The sequence below is a fragment of the Struthio camelus genome, chromosome 26 (assembly GCF_040807025.1).
Source record: "Struthio camelus isolate bStrCam1 chromosome 26, bStrCam1.hap1, whole genome shotgun sequence".
In the NCBI taxonomy this organism is placed as follows: Eukaryota; Metazoa; Chordata; class Aves; order Struthioniformes; family Struthionidae; genus Struthio; species Struthio camelus.
The window spans coordinates 7,748,382-7,762,566 of NC_090967.1; the positions used below are offsets into that span (position 1 = coordinate 7,748,382).

Sequence of the window (14,185 nt, forward strand, 5' to 3'; positions counted from 1 at the left end):
GTGATTGCTGCTCTTTGTCACAGGAGGGTCTGGGGCTGGTTCACAGGTTACCTGCTTACTCAGTGTTCCTTGGCCCCTGCTCTCCTTGCTGTGCCAGGAGAGATCTAGTCCCAGCTAGATACAGTCCCTGGCCGAAATATCTGCTTCCAAAACCCACGTTAGAAGACCTTCCAGTGCTTCATACCAGGGATGCCATCATGTCCTGGAAGGAGGCTCAGCTACCTTGGCTCAATTTACCCTCCCAGTTCTGTGTGTGGAGGGGAGGGAGGTGTTCATTGCTCTTACAGGTGCCCTGAGTCCTCTGAAACCCTGGCAGCCTTTGGAGAGCTGGCGGGGGGGTTGCCTATCCACGTCTCACTGGCTTCAGCCAGAAATAACATCCTGGAGGTGAGGGAAATGTTCCTGCTAGAACTGCTTTGTATGCTTCTGCAGGAAGGCTCATTCCTCGCCACAGAGCCCCTCTGTTTTGTTAGAAAACCCTTGATTTCTGTTCCCTTCTGTTCTGGCTCTTGTGCCTGTTGCTGTCAGCCCCTTTGGTCTGTGGATTGCTCCAAAAATCGAGGCAATGAATTAGGCAGCTGCCTGAGACCAGCCCGGATCCCTGGGCAGTGCTGGGGAGGAACGCCTGGACCCTCCAGTTCCTGCAGTATAACGCTATCCTGCTTCTGTGACTGATCAGATCAAATTGGCTCTCATCTTTTGCCCAGAAGGTTTGGGGTGGGAGAAAGGGGCTCTCGGGGCTCTCTGTTCTGCTCCTGGTCTCCTTCACTCACAGCCCCCTGCCCAGCTGGAAAATTCCACTCCAAAACCAGCAGGAAAGGGGCAAACCCACCATTCCCCTTTGGAAACTCTCCGTCCTGTTCAGGGGCGGCTGCCTGGCAGAGCGCAGGAGCGCAGCTCCTGGGCCGGGCGCCCCGCCGGGCAGCAGAGGGGCAGGACGCCGCGCTGCCAGCCCCGCTGCGAGGATGGGAGCAGCGCGGTGCAGCGCGGTGCAGCCCAGCCCCGGGCGGCTGGAGACGGGAGGGCCTCTTAGCCGCTACTGTACAGGGCTGCGGACGTGCAGACGGGCTCCTGGCTCCCCAGCCAGGGGGGTGAGTGTGGGTGCTTCCCAGGGCGCAGCAAGCGGGAGGACGTTTCCTGCTTCCTCCTCCGCCGGGCAGGTGAAGAGCTTGGTCTGCCCGGAGCTCCGCAGCTCCTTCAGAGCAGGGCCGGGGTCGGCCCGCGGCAGGAATTCGAGATTCGCTCCCTGGGCTTTTCTGTCATCCCCCCCGCTCCAGTGTCGCTGTGGCCGACCTACCCTTGGTTGTTTGATGCGAGACTGGTGGTGACATTGCGCTCTGTCCGTTAGGATGCCCCGGTGGGGAGGAGCTGTGTTTGCTTTTTCAGGAGCCAGCGTCTTAGCAGCCCTTGCAGAAGGCAGTAGGTGTTTTGCAGGAATTCGGCAGGCTCCAGAGAACCCACCAGGGACAACCTGCGGCTCCGTCCCCTCCCGCCGCAGCCCTGGCGAGGCCCCGGGCTCGGCCCCAGGGCAGGGCTCGGAGGGGGCACGGCTGCCAGGAAGGGCCAGCCGCTGCGCGGTCAGCGCCCCAGAGGGACCGGGATCCAACCGGGGCGCTCAGAAATCTTCCAACGGAACCAAATGTAGCGAGAAAACACCAATTCTGGGAGTCTAAAATGCTCTTGTGGAGATGTTTTGGGGTTGGCAAACCCTGGCCGAGTCGGAGGCTGAACATGAGCAAATCCTCCCCTGCTCCCACCTTGTCGTCCTGCCACCCCCAGCCTCGTCCCGGCACCTTCGCTGCTGTGAGGGGCAGAGGTCTGGGCGGGCAAAGCTGTGCTGCCGAAGAGATGCAAGAGCTGGGATGGTTTCTCCTTGCTGGAGGTGCTGTAGAAACTTTGGCTTTGAGTCAGATGACAAAAACAAGCATCAGCTCTGCTTTTCCAAACAGTTTTAGCAACAGCCCCCTTCTGTGCAACACGTGTGATGCCTAAACAGCCCCAAGGGCCAGCTGAAGGCGTGAGGCCGCTGCAGGGGCGCGTGCAGCCCCGTGACGGCAGGTGTGGGGCAGCTCTTGCTCGGTTTTGCGCCGGGCTCTGCCCTGGAGCGGGGCTGCGGCGGCGCGTCCTGCGGCCATGCTGGGCGCGCAGCCCGTGCAGGGGCCGTGCGTGGCAGCTGCAGCCGTGGCGCTTCGACAGCAGAGGGCAATCGCTCCGCTCCCGTGCGGCTGGATGCAGGCGCCGAGCCCTACGCGGCGCCGCGTGTGCGCCAGCCACGGCCCCCCGGGGCTGCGTCCCGCACGCCCCGTCCTTCCCGCTCCGGCCACGAGCCCCTGCTCTGTCCTGTCTCCCAATATCCGATGTTCACCACTCTTAATGGGATTTCCAAGAGCTCTGGGAGGTTACTGCGATTCCCAGAAGAGCTGCATCCTGCTCTTCTGTGCCCGCTGCTCCACCCAGCCTTATCGGGCTGGCAGGTCTGACCTTCGCTACCTGCTTCATTAAAACGCTTGAGGCTGCGAGCGCAGCTTCAGCTGCTGCTCCCGCTGCAGCGAGCGCGCTGGGGAGCGGCGTTTCGCTCCCTCCTTGCTCCGGTGCACGGGATGACGCCGCCTGCCCCCCCGGACCCCTCTGTGCCAGGCGGCGTTGGCAATGCCACGGGGGAGCGAGCGGGCGGCGGAGGGAGGAGGAAGCTGCTGGCAGCTGAGCCGAGCCTCGGCAGCCCCCCGAGCGCAGCCCCGTGGCTCCTGCGCGCAGCCCAGGGTGCTGGGCTGGCGGACGAGCCCGTGCCGGCTCTGGGGGGGGGTTGCAGGGCCACTTTCTTGCTCCAAAGATACCAGGACACATGTTTGCAGAAATGAGATCTGCTCCTGGGGCCAAAGGAGCAGCCCATTGCACGGGTGGGAACAGCTGCTTCTCCATGCCGTCCCTCGCCCCGTGGAGGAAGGGTTTCCTCCGTCCGCTGCTCCCAAGGGAGGGCCAGGGCTGGGTAAGGATGTGCTGGGAGCCCGGGCCGGGGAGGCGCCCTCCTGCCCGGCAGCGGCGGAAGGGGCGCAGCGGCCATCCCCGCTCCGGGCAGCGCTGGGTCTCCCTCCGCCCTGGCGCCATCCGACGGCACCGCGCAGGGCGAAGTCCTCCCCACGGAGCGGCTCCGCGCTCGGCAGAGCTGCAGCCTCGGCTCCGCTGCCCTCCGTGCCCTGCTCCGGCACGGAGCCGCCAGCGCGGGGCAAACCCCCCCGCAGCAGCGCCGGCCGGGCCGCGGGAGCGACGCAGCCCGCAGACCTGCCGGATCAGAGGCGCAGGTCTGCTGCGAGCAAGTGATCCCGCTCCTCTCCTTAAATCCCAGGGCATCCCGAGAGAGTTTCCAGCTCTGCTGGCTTCCCACAACAGCCTCGGGGTTCTCCGCAGGCCGCTCACGGTGGACTTAAATAAACCAGCCCAGTAGCTATCATTTAGGTGGTTTCTGTATTATTTACATTTCCTTCTGCTCCTAACCAAGAGTCAGGCCTGGATCTGGCACTGGGAACAAACAGCCCAGCTGCAGCCCTCCCCGTCCCCGGCAGGGAGCCACCGCAGGGGTCTGCGCTTGGCCCTTTGCTTCTGCTCGCACGCCAGGCGCCGCCGGCTCAGCGCGTCCCCGGCCCCAGCTGGGTAGCGCTGCGGGCCTGCCCTGCTCCCATGTCGTCCAGGGCGCAGGAAAACACCCCCGTGCGTTCCTGCAGTTAAATTACAGTTTCAAGCAAGCACGTGCCTTGCCCCGTGTTTAAATCTGGCTGCCTCTGCTTCCCGCTGCTCCTCGTTGCAGCCTTTCTCCGCTGCGTCTCCAAGTGTCTAATCCGGGGAATCTTTGTTCCCTCCAACAGACATCGCAACTGAGTCAGCACCTTATCTGCTTTGCAATAAACAGATTGCTGCACCGCCGCTCCCGCAGCCAGCAAATTTCTGTGGCTGCGTTTTTCCACTCTCCGATTTTTCCTTTTTTCCTCCTTTTTCTTAGAAAAGAAGTCCAAAGCTGGCGGGACACGTGCTGCTCCCATATGAGGCCTCCCTCTCTTCCCTGTGCCGCAGCAGCGGGGAGGAAGCGGAGATCAGGATCGCAGCACGGGGACGGCAGGTCCGACCTCCTTCCGGGGGCCCTGGAGTCGGACGGCTCTGACGCAGACCCCGTCGGGGCTGGGCGGGAGGGTCGCCCCCGGCCCCGCTTGGTGTCCGCGGTGCCGTATCCTGCCCTTCACGGCGCTCCTTTTCCCCCTCCCGCTCCTATGAGGTCACCTCCTTCCCCCTTCCCGAGCTTCCCCCTCTCCGCTTTTTTGTCTTCTCTCCTTTGCAGGCGCTGCCAGGATATTTCGCCCTGGCAGGGGCGCAGGAAAGTTTAAACAAACAGTCCTGTGCCGTGCGGTCCCTCGGGGGGCTGGCTGGGAGCCCCGGGGCCCTCGGCCAGCCGCAGGGGTCCCGCCGGGGCTGAGCCCGCGCCCGTGCAACCCCCGGGGCCCGGCCGCTCCCCACTGCACCCTGCCCCCGCGCAGCACCTCTGCCCCGCACCGTGCCCCCCAGCTGCCCCCCAGCCCCACACCCTGCCCCTGAGTCCTCATAGCCCCCCAGCCCTGCACCCAGCCCCGCACCCGCAGCCCCTGAGCCCCATAGCCCCCCCAGCCCCACACCCTGCCCCTGAGTCCTCATAGCCCCCCAGCCCCGCACCCAGCCCCGCACCTGCAGCCCCTGAGCCCCATAGCCCCCCCAGCCCCACACCCTGCCCCTGAGTCCTCATAGCCCCCCAGCCCCGCACCCAGCCCCACACCTGCAGCCCCTGAGCCCCACAGCCCCCCCAGCCCCACACCCTGCCCCTGAGTCCTCATAGCCCCCCAGCCCCGCACCCAGCCCCACACCTGCAGCCCCTGAGCCCCACAGCCCCCCCAGCCCCACACCCTGCCCCTGAGTCCTCATAGCCCCCCAGCCCCGCACCCAGCCCCGCACCCGCAGCCCCTGAGCCCCATAGCCCCCCCAGCCCCACACCCTGCCCCTGAGTCCTCATAGCCCCCCAGCCCCGCACCCAGCCCCACACCTGCAGCCCCTGAGCCCCCCCAGCCCCCCCAGCCCCAGCCCCGCACCCTGCCCCTGAGTCCTCATAGCCCCCCAGCCCCGCACCCAGCCCCGCACCCGCAGCCCCTGAGCCCCATAGCCCCCCCAGCCCCACACCCTGCCCCTGAGTCCTCATAGCCCCCCAGCCCCGCACCCAGCCCCGCACCCGCAGCCCCTGAGCCCCCACAGCCCCCCCAGCCCCACACCCTGCCCCTGAGTCCTCATAGCCCCCCAGCCCTGCACCCAGCCCCGCACCTGCAGCCCCTGAGCCCCCACAGCCCCCCCAGCCCCAGCCCCGCACCCTGCCCCAGAGCCCCCCGAGCCCCACCCGCAGCCCCCCCCAGCCCCGGCCCGCCCCGGCCCAGCCCGCGGGCGGGGGCACCGGCTGCCGGAGCCGCCCCGTCCCGTCCCACCCCGGAGCCGCCCCGCCCCGTCCCGTCCCGTCCGCCCCGTCGCCAGGACTTTACCTCCCGGCCGGGCCCGCTCCGCTCCGCTCCGCTCCGCTCCGGGCCATGTGAGCCGCGGGGCCGGGCCGCGGGGCCGCCACCGAACCGGCACCGGCACCGGCACCGGCACCGCCTCGGCCAGCGCCCCGGCTCGGCGGCGGCATGGAGCGCAGGAAGGTCTTCGTGGTGCTCGATGTCCTCTGCGTGGTGGTCGGTAAGGCCCGGCCCGGCGCCAGCCGGCGGCTCCCCCCGCCCCGGACCCGCCTCGCCCGGAGCTGGGGCTCGGTGCCGGCCCGGCTGGGCACCGCCCGTCCGAGCGCCCCGGCCCAGCTGCGCACCCCGCCGATCCAGCTGCGCACCCCGCCCCAGCTGCGCACCCCCCAGCTGTGCCCCCAGCACCTGCCCCAGCTCTGCACCCTCCTGCCCCAGCTGTGCAACCCCCCAGCTGTGCACCCCCAGCTGTGCCCCCACCCCAGCTGTGCACCCCGCCCCGCCCCAGCTGTGCACCCCGCCCCAGCTGCACACCCCGCCCCAGCTGCGCACCCCCCAGCTGTGCCCCCACCCCAACTGTGCAACTCCCAGCTGTGCCCCCAGCACCTGCCCCAGCTCTGCACCCTCCTGCCCCAGCTGTGCAACCCCCCGGCTGTGCACCCCCACCCCTGCCCCGGCTGTGCCCCCCACCCTGCCCCAGCTGTGCCCTCCCTGCTCCAGCTGGGCACCCCCGCTTCAGCTATGCACCCCATCCTGGCTATGCACCCCAGCCCCTGCCCCAGCTGCGCACCCTCCAGCACCAGCTGTGCACCCCTGTCCCAGCTGTGCACCCCTTGCCCCTACCCCAGCTGGTCACCCCTCACCCTGTCCCAGCTGTGCACCCCCATCCTGGCAGTGCACCCCCCCGCTCCAGCTGTGCACGACCCCTGCACTCCCTCCCAGCTGTGCACACCGCCCTGCCCCTGTCCCAGCTGTGCCTCCTGCCTGCTCCGGGGTCCCAGCTGTGCGTCGCCCCGGCACCCCTCCCAGCTGAGCCCCCTCGCAGCCCCTGTCGTGCTGCCAGCACTGTGCCCTGGGGCCGGTCCCCGTCCCTGACCTGGCTGGGGGCCTCGCGGGGCAGCCACCCCCGGGCCAGGGGGAGGCTGGCTGGGTGCCGGCAGCCTTGGGAGGCCAGTGGCGGAGTTGGGGCGGTCCCGCGTCCCCCATGGAGCTCCCGCTTCGGGAGGGGGTGGAGGAGCAGCTCTGCCCGAGCCGGGGTGAGCGGGCCGGCGCGTGCGGGGGCCGCAGGTGCCCCTGCCCAAGGCTGCGGCTGAGCGCTGCCGGGAGCCCTGCCCTGCCCTGCCCGCGCAGGTTGCGCGGGGCTCTCCGCTGGGGACGGGCAGGGGCTGGAGCACGGCGGGCGCCTGCCCCGGGCACCCGGGACGCTGCTGGCGCTAGCCTTTGTCCCCGGGAGTCAGCCAGGCGGAGTGGCACGGGGCTTTATGGCTCAACGCGGAAGCAGTCGGCCTCACGCACTGCTTTGCCTGCCTGGGAACGGCACGATAAGGTGCAGCCGGCTGGTGGCCCGGGGCTGGTGCGGGGCGCCTGGTGCGGGGCCGAGGCAGGAGCCTCCAGGCCCTGCAGCGCCCTGGAGCTGCTGGAGCCCAAAGCAGCGTCCTTGCGGCCGGGTGGGGAAACTGAGGCACGGGAGGCCACAACTCGCGCCGAGGCATCCTCAGGTGCTCGGGACGCAGCCTCGGTGCGGCGCGGGAGGCCAGGGGCCGGCAGCGCTGGCGGCCCTGCTCGAGGCCAGCCCTCTCCGGAGCTGCGGCTGCAGCCCGCTCGCTGGCGACTCGGAGGGGCCGCGTCCCGCTTGCGGGTGCCTGTTGCCCTGCGGTGCCTCCACTGGCGCCCGTCCCGCGGGGCTCGGTGGGAGCATCCCTGGCGCGTCCCGGCGGCCCCGAGCTCCGGCCGCTCCGGGCTCGGCTCCCCGGCGGCCGTAGCCGGCCGGGACGGCGCTGGGTGCCCGGGCGTGGGGCTCGGGGCCGCCGGCCCCCCCGCAGCCTGCTGAGCCATCCAGCCAGCCTCTCCCCAACCTCCGCCCAGGGCAGGAAGACACCCGTTTCCAAAATAGACGCTCACAAGCACCTAATTAGGATGGGCTAAAAATACAGGCCCAGGTCGTAATTTCAGCCTGAGCCTCCTGAGCGGGGAATCGCTTTCCCGGGCTGTGCCGGCCCTGGGGCGGAAAGGCAGGTTCCTGTGTGTGTTTGGGTCTCTGCTCCCTCTGTTGCGTGGGTGCCTTTTATTTTTAGGGGCGCTTTTTTGGAGGATGAAATTATCCAGAATGAAAATCGGTGTCTAATTTGAGCTGCAAATTAATGTTTGAAGCACACGCAGCGCTTTCTAAAAAGAGGCGCCGGGGCTGCGCGTGCGGCGGCCGGGAGCGCGGCCAGGGGAGCGCCGCGCGGGCGGCCCGCGAGGCCAGCGAGTAGCGCACCGAGGCTTTCTGATGGTTTTTCCCTTGCGCTCGGGTGAGAGCAGGAGCAGCGGGCCGGGCCGGGGGCAGGAAGGTGCCCGTTGTGGAGCACGGCGCAGGTTGGCCCAGGAGATGGTTAAACAAGGGCAGGCGGAAATCGCTTCCCAGAGGCGGAACTGGGAAGGAGTCGGCGCTTAAGGAGGACTGCGGGGAGCGGGAGAAGGGGCCCCGGTCCGCGGCGGGGAGCGCCGGGCTGCGGGGCCGTTCCCCTCCTGCCCGCGGCTGCTCCAGCCCTCGGCCTCTCCCGGAGCCGTGTCCCGCTCCGGCCCGCGGGGCCGCGGCAGCGCCTGCTCCACGTCTGCGGGGCCGGGCGACAGCGCGGCTCCTTGCAGCGGAGGAGGAGGAGGAAAACCCTCTCGGTCCTGCGGCCCCTCTCCGTCCCGCCGCCCGGGCGAGGGCTCCTCGTGCCGCCGGCCAGGGTCCGCGCGGGTCCGGCCTCGGGCGGGGGCCGGGAGCAGGGGCTGCAAGGGCCGAGCACGGGCAGCCGTGCCGGGCTCGGTGGCCGGCTCTGCCGCAGCCCCCGGCTCTCCCTGCTGTCAAACAGACCCGCCAGGTGCCTGCGCCTGTGGACGCTGCCGAGCGCCGGCGTCCCGGGCCGCGAGACCCCGGGAGCAGGGGCCGGAGCGGGGCCGCGGGGCTCAGCGCGCGGGGCCCTTCGCAGCCCTCTCGCCCGGTATCTGGGCGCCGCAGGCGGCTGCAGGCGCCCGATAGCGCCCTGCTAATCGGGGCGGCGAATCCTCCCGCCCCGGGGGCGGGCGGCTCCGGACGGCGTCGCCCGCGGGATGCCGGCCCGGGGAGGAGGCGGCCGGGGCGCTGCAGGCGGGTGCCCCAGCGCCGCTCTCCCCTCTGCCTTGCAGCGTCTCTGCCCTTCATCATCCTCACGCTGGTGAACTCCCCGTACAAGCGGGGCTTCTACTGCAATGACGACTCCATCCGCTACCCCTACAAGGCGGACACCATCACCCACGGCCTCATGGCCGGCGTCACCATCACCTGCACCGTGGTCATTGTAAGGAAGCGCCGTCCCCCGCGGCCAGGGCAGGGCGTCCGGCCCGCAGCCCCCCGGGCTCAGCCCGGCCCCCGGCGCCCCGGGACGAGCTCTGCCCCGTTCGGGGGACCCGCGGCCCGCCGGGCAGCGTGGCCCCGGGGCAGGCGGCGCTGGGAGCTCGGCTGCTGCCAACCCAAGCGCCGGAGCATCCCGGCGTCTGCAGCGCGGGGGTCTAGGAGCCGCGCGTCAGGCCCCGAGACCCTCACCCCTCACCCCTTGGTCCCGCAGATCTCGGGAGGGGAGGCTTATCTGGTGTACACAGAGCGTCTCTACTCCAAGTCGGAGTTCAACAACTACCTGGCCGCCCTCTACAAGGTGGTGGGGACTTTCCTCTTCGGGGGGGCCATCAGCCAGTCCCTCACTGACCTGGCCAAGTACATGATCGGCCGCCTCCGGCCGAACTTCCTGGCCGTGTGCAATCCCGACTGGTCCAAGGTGAACTGCTCCGTCTACGTGCAGCTGGAGAACGTCTGCCAGGGGGAGAGCAGGAACGTCACCGAGTCCAGGTGAGCCGCGGGGAGAAGCAGCCCGGCCCGCCGGCGCCGCGGTCGGAGGAGACGGGGGAGCGGGCAGGGGCCGGCTGGGCGCCGCGGGGTCCCTCTCCTGGCCTGACCCCTCCTTCCCCCCAGACTGTCCTTCTACTCGGGGCACTCCTCCTTCGGCATGTACTGCATGGTGTTCCTGGCGGTAAGTGCTGCGGGAGGCGGCGCGGGGCAGCCCCGGGCGCCCGGCCCGGCGAGGCGCCGGTGACGGCCCCCGCTGCCCTCCCTGCCCAGCTCTACGTGCAAGCCCGGCTGGTGGGGAAGTGGGCCCGCCTGCTGCGCCCCACCATCCAGTTCTTCCTCATCACCTTCGCCATCTACGTGGGCTACACCCGCGTCTCCGACTACAAGCACCACTGGAGCGACGTGCTGGCGGGGCTGCTCCAAGGCGCCCTCATCGCCGTCCTCATCGTAAGCGCCCCCTCCCCGGGGCCGCCCGCCGCGGCGGTCCCGGCCGGCAGGGTCCTCGCTGGCGCGGCAGGAAGGTGCCCGCCGGCCGTCCCACCCACCCAAACCTCCTTTCCAGGTCCGCTACGTCTCCGACTTCTTCAAGCACCGTCCCCCGCTGCAGTGCGAGGAGGAGGCGGCGGCGCGCAAGCCCAGCCTGCCCCTGACCATGAGCGACCCCGACCGCAACCACTACGGCTACCGGGGCGCCCCGTGAGCCCCCTGCCCGCCCGCCCGCCGTGGGCCCCAGCAGCGCGGTGGCGCGCCGGCGCGGCCGCGGGACGGGCGGGGGGGCGCGCGGCGGCCGGCGCGGGGAGCCGGGGGGGCCGGGGGCGCGCAGACCCTCCGCAGCGCCCGGGGAGGGGGCGGCTGCTGGGCCCGCGAGACTTTTGGTTTTTGGCAAGGGTCGAGGCGATCCAGAGCTCTTCTCCGCTCCCTGCTCGCCTTTAGAAGCGCTCCCGGCCGCCGGCAGGGCGTCCTGCTGCGACACCCGCCGCCGCCAGCTGAAGCGGCCGCTCCTCGTCCCCGCTTCGCGCCGGCCCGGCCCGGGGGCCGCCCGCGCCCCCCGCAGCTCCGGCCGCGGCCCCCGGGGCGACGGGAAGTCGAGTCGCCCCTTTGGGGGGGCGGGAAAGGGGCCTCCGGCCGCCCCGTCCCCCGCGCGCCGCGGCCCCGCGCACCTCTTCTTCAACTGCGCGCGTTTCCATGATGATGTGTTTTTATAAAAAACGTGTTTTTTAAATTAGATCAGCCTTAAAGAATGTCTGCGTCAGGCCTCTTCTCTCGCGGCGCGGACGAGGCGGCCCTGGCGCGGGCGCCACCGTTTCCCCTGGCAGGGAAGGGGCTGGGGCCGGCCGCGAGCAGGCGGCCTGCGCCCCGCGGCGGCGGGGAAGGCGGAGCGAATCTCCTGGAAAAAGTGACGTTTGGGGCCTGCAGCTCCCTCGGCGCCTCCAGGAGCCAGAGCCGCCGTGGCGCGGGGCCAGGCTGGGCCTCGGCAGAGCCCCGGCGCAGCTGCACCGCGGGGCGGCGGAGCCCCTTCGGGTGCCGGCGGCCGGGACCTGCTGCCAGCGGGGAGCCGGGCAGCCCCCGGAAGAGCAGAGCTCGCCGCGCCGCTGGAGCAGCCTTTTTTTCCTCCTTTTCTGCTTCCTAAAAGCAGCAGCGAGGCCGGGTTGCTGAGCGCCCGGGGCCGGGGCCGCGGTCTCCATCGCCACGCGGCAGCTGCCGGGTGCTCCCGCGCGCTGCCCCTGCCGCCGCCTCGCCGACAGCCCCGCGGCACCTCCCGGGCTCTGCGCCCCCCCAGGGCCAGCCGGTCCCGCGGGGTGCAGGGCCCTGCCGCCAGCCCCGGCCGCCCTCTCTGCAGCCAGCTGCGCCCCGGCCGGGAGCGGCCGGAGCCGCGCGCGCCCCGGGCTGCCGTCAATGCACTTTCGCAGCGCGGGTTGCTCCAGTCTTGACAAGCCTGGACCAAAACCACCTTTCCTGCATGGCGGGAACGCCCTTGCCGCGCGCTGCCCTGCGGTGGCTCCTCAGGAGCGTTCCCGGCCCCGAGCGGGGTCCTTCCCCCGCAGCCCCCGGGCTGGCCGCAGCCGGAGCGAGGGGCAGGGGTGGGACGGGCCGGGGCTGCCGGCACCGGCGGCTCCGCTCCCTGCTTTGCCCACAGACGTCTGTAAAGCAGCAGCCGCTGGAGTCGGGGAGCGCGGGGCACGGCCGCGTTCGGGAGCGGGCGCGTTTGGTCGCTTTTCCTCTCGCAAAGGGTAGCGGAGGAGAGCTCGCGCTGGACTCCTGCAGCGCCCGGAGCTGCCCCGTTCCCGCAGGGCCCCGGGCAGCGCCCGCTCCCTGCCCCTGCGATCGCCTTACACCCCTTGGATACAGCGCTGGAAAAACCAGCCGGGCCACAACGCTGCGGCGCTGGCTTCCTGGAAGGGCCAGGCCGGCCGGCGCGGGCAGCCGTGCCAGCGCTGCCTGCCCGCCCCCTGCGCAGGATCGGCTGAGACCTGACAAAATTCGTGGCGTGCCAAGCCACGAGCGGCCTGCGGCTGGAGGCAGCCCCGGAGCCGCGGCCGGCGTCAGCTGCGCCGCGCGCCCCGCGCTCAGCCCAGGCGCCTCCTCGCCTGGACAAGCTGCTTCGGGCAGCGCTCAGCCGCGCTCGGGCTTCGCGCCCCGCTCCCAAGGGGCGTCCGGCCCGCCGCCCCGGCTTGTCCCTCGCGGCCGCAGCTGCCGCGCCACTGCCGCCTCCCCTCCAGCCCGCAGCGGGGCTCCCCGGCCCCCAGCACCCGCTGGGCTCCCCTGCCCCGGCCCCAGGGCCAGGGCGCCTCCCGCTTCCCCAGGGATCCAGGCAGGGGCTGGGCGAGGGGCTGCGCTCCCCCCGCCCCCAGCCCGCTCCCGGGGCTGGGGGGACACGAGGGGCTCCCTGCACCCAGGGGGACACGGGGGCTCCCTGCACCTGGGGCGGACAGGAGGGGCTCCCTGCACCTGGGGGGACATGAGGGCACCCTGCACCTGGGACCATGAGGGTGCCCTGCAGGCAGAGCCGGGGTGAGCAGCGATGCCCCCAGGGCCCCCAGCTGCAGCCCCGCAGCAGGCACTGCCCTGCCCCACTGCCTGGCAGCAGGGGCCTCATCCTGCCCCCTCAGCACCCGGCCATGGGTCACGCAGGTGGCGGGGTGCACCCGGCCGTGTGTTGGCAGGTGTCGGGGTGCACCCTGCCGTGGGTCGGGCAGGCAACAGGGTGCACCTGGCCGTGGGTCTGGTAGGCAGCGGGGTGCACCCAGCCATGGGTCGGGAGTGGAGGGCCTGCAGGCCAGGCTGCGGCGGGTGCGGACTGCGCCGGGGAGCGCGGCTGGCGGCAGAGGGCAGCAGGAGAACAGCGCTGAGGCCGCGCAGCGCGAGCGGGGCGGGTGCGCGTGGGGCGCGCGTGGGGCGCGCGCGAGTGCCGAGCGCCCGCAGCCCTGCGGCCGGCAGCGGGGGCCCCTCGCCGACGGCTGCTGCCCGGGGCCCCGCGCTGCCCCGGCCCGCTGGCCCGCAGCACCCGTGCGGGACCGCCCCGGCAGCGCCGGCCGCGGCCCCGCATCCCCCTTTGCCTCGTCAGCAGGCAGAAGCGGCCGCGCAGGCAGCCTGGGCGGCCGCGGGCGGCCCACGGCAGCGTGGCCGGCGGCTTTGTCCCCACGTTCCCACTCCCGCACAAAGGTCCTTGATGCCGCTTCCTCCATGCAGCAGCCGGTGGGGGCCCGAGCCCCGCCGCGCACGCTCACCCCCCGGGTGCCGGGGGCTGCACAGCGGCCTGTGCTCGCTGCCCTCCGCCAGCCCCGCCGGGCGCGCGGGAGCTGCCCCAGACCCGCGGCAGGAGAAGCAGGCGCCTTCGCCGCTCGCCAGGAGCCGGTGGAGGTGGGCAGGTGCCAGGGACGCGCGTGCCGGCTGCGGGTGGGGGCCAAGCACCAGCCCTGCGCTTTCTGAGACGGCCTTTCCGGACCAGCCCTGGCTCTCGCGCAGATGAACGCCTGCTTCCCTGCGATTGTCCTCTCAACGGCAGACGAGGGGGTTTTCCTGGGGTCCTTTTCCTCTCTGTCCTCCTCCTGACACCCCCAGCAAACCAGACCTGCTCCTGGGAGCAGGGTGCTTGAGGGTGCCGGGGGCTGCAGGTCCTTTTGCATCATGGCAGGCATCACCCCCTTTCCAGCATCTGCCCCTGCCTCCCCCAGCAGCTATGGGAGAGCTGGCCACTGGCCAAGAAATGCCCCACTTCAAAACCTTGAAAAAACAATCAGCTCCTGCCTCAGCATCATCTCCCTGGTCCGAGACGAGAGCGCCCGCGGGCGGATCGCCGTGCAGCAGGTCCTCTGCCTCCGGGCGCCGCGCTGCAGAGCAGGGGCAGAGACGTGCCTGGGACCGAGGCAGGATTAACGTGCAAGGTGCAGTTCCGGGGAACGGCGCCTGGACTCGGGACAACCAAGGAAAGACGTGGCAGCCTGCCCAGGCCTCTCCTGTGCTGCCGCAGCCGCCGGCGGTAAAGCCGTCCCAGCCGGCCCAGCAGCAGCGGCCGGGGCAGGGCCGAGGGAGGGCAGAGGCAGGCCGGGGCTGCTGGCTGTGCCCAGGCTGAGCGGGAGCAGGAAGGACCAGGGCGACG

At 71.2% G+C, this 14,185-nt stretch overlaps 2 protein-coding genes across 2 annotated transcripts in view; one reads left to right on the forward strand and one right to left on the reverse strand.

Annotated features, from left to right (window-relative positions):
- The window catches only part of BSG (basigin (Ok blood group)), a 133,793-nt gene extending 119,949 nt beyond the window's left edge, over positions 1-13,844 (reverse strand). The window contains exon 1 of the mRNA XM_068919713.1: positions 13,839-13,844. Coding sequence (XP_068775814.1) covers positions 13,839-13,844 — 6 coding nt within the window. The remainder of the gene's footprint in view (positions 1-13,838) is intronic.
- PLPP2 (phospholipid phosphatase 2) lies at positions 5,530-10,826 on the forward strand. Its single transcript, XM_068920149.1, has 6 exons — positions 5,530-5,736; positions 8,889-9,040; positions 9,308-9,585; positions 9,709-9,766; positions 9,856-10,032; positions 10,148-10,826. Exons 1-6 carry the CDS (start codon positions 5,685-5,687, stop codon positions 10,283-10,285), a joined length of 855 nt encoding a protein of 284 aa, XP_068776250.1. The 5' UTR covers positions 5,530-5,684; the 3' UTR covers positions 10,286-10,826.
- Positions 13,845-14,185: the final 341 nt, after the last annotated feature.

Excerpts from the sequence above, each read along its gene's own strand:
- PLPP2 (XM_068920149.1), top strand. The coding sequence starts at position 5,685 with ATGGAGCGCAGGAAGGTCTTCGTGGTGCTCGATGTCCTCTGCGTGGTG. Across the intron at positions 9,586-9,708 it reads AGGAACGTCACCGAGTCCAG|ACTGTCCTTCTACTCGGGGC; the intron begins GTGAGCCGCGGG and ends CCTTCCCCCCAG. Across the intron at positions 10,033-10,147 it reads CCCTCATCGCCGTCCTCATC|GTCCGCTACGTCTCCGACTT; the intron begins GTAAGCGCCCCC and ends CCTCCTTTCCAG.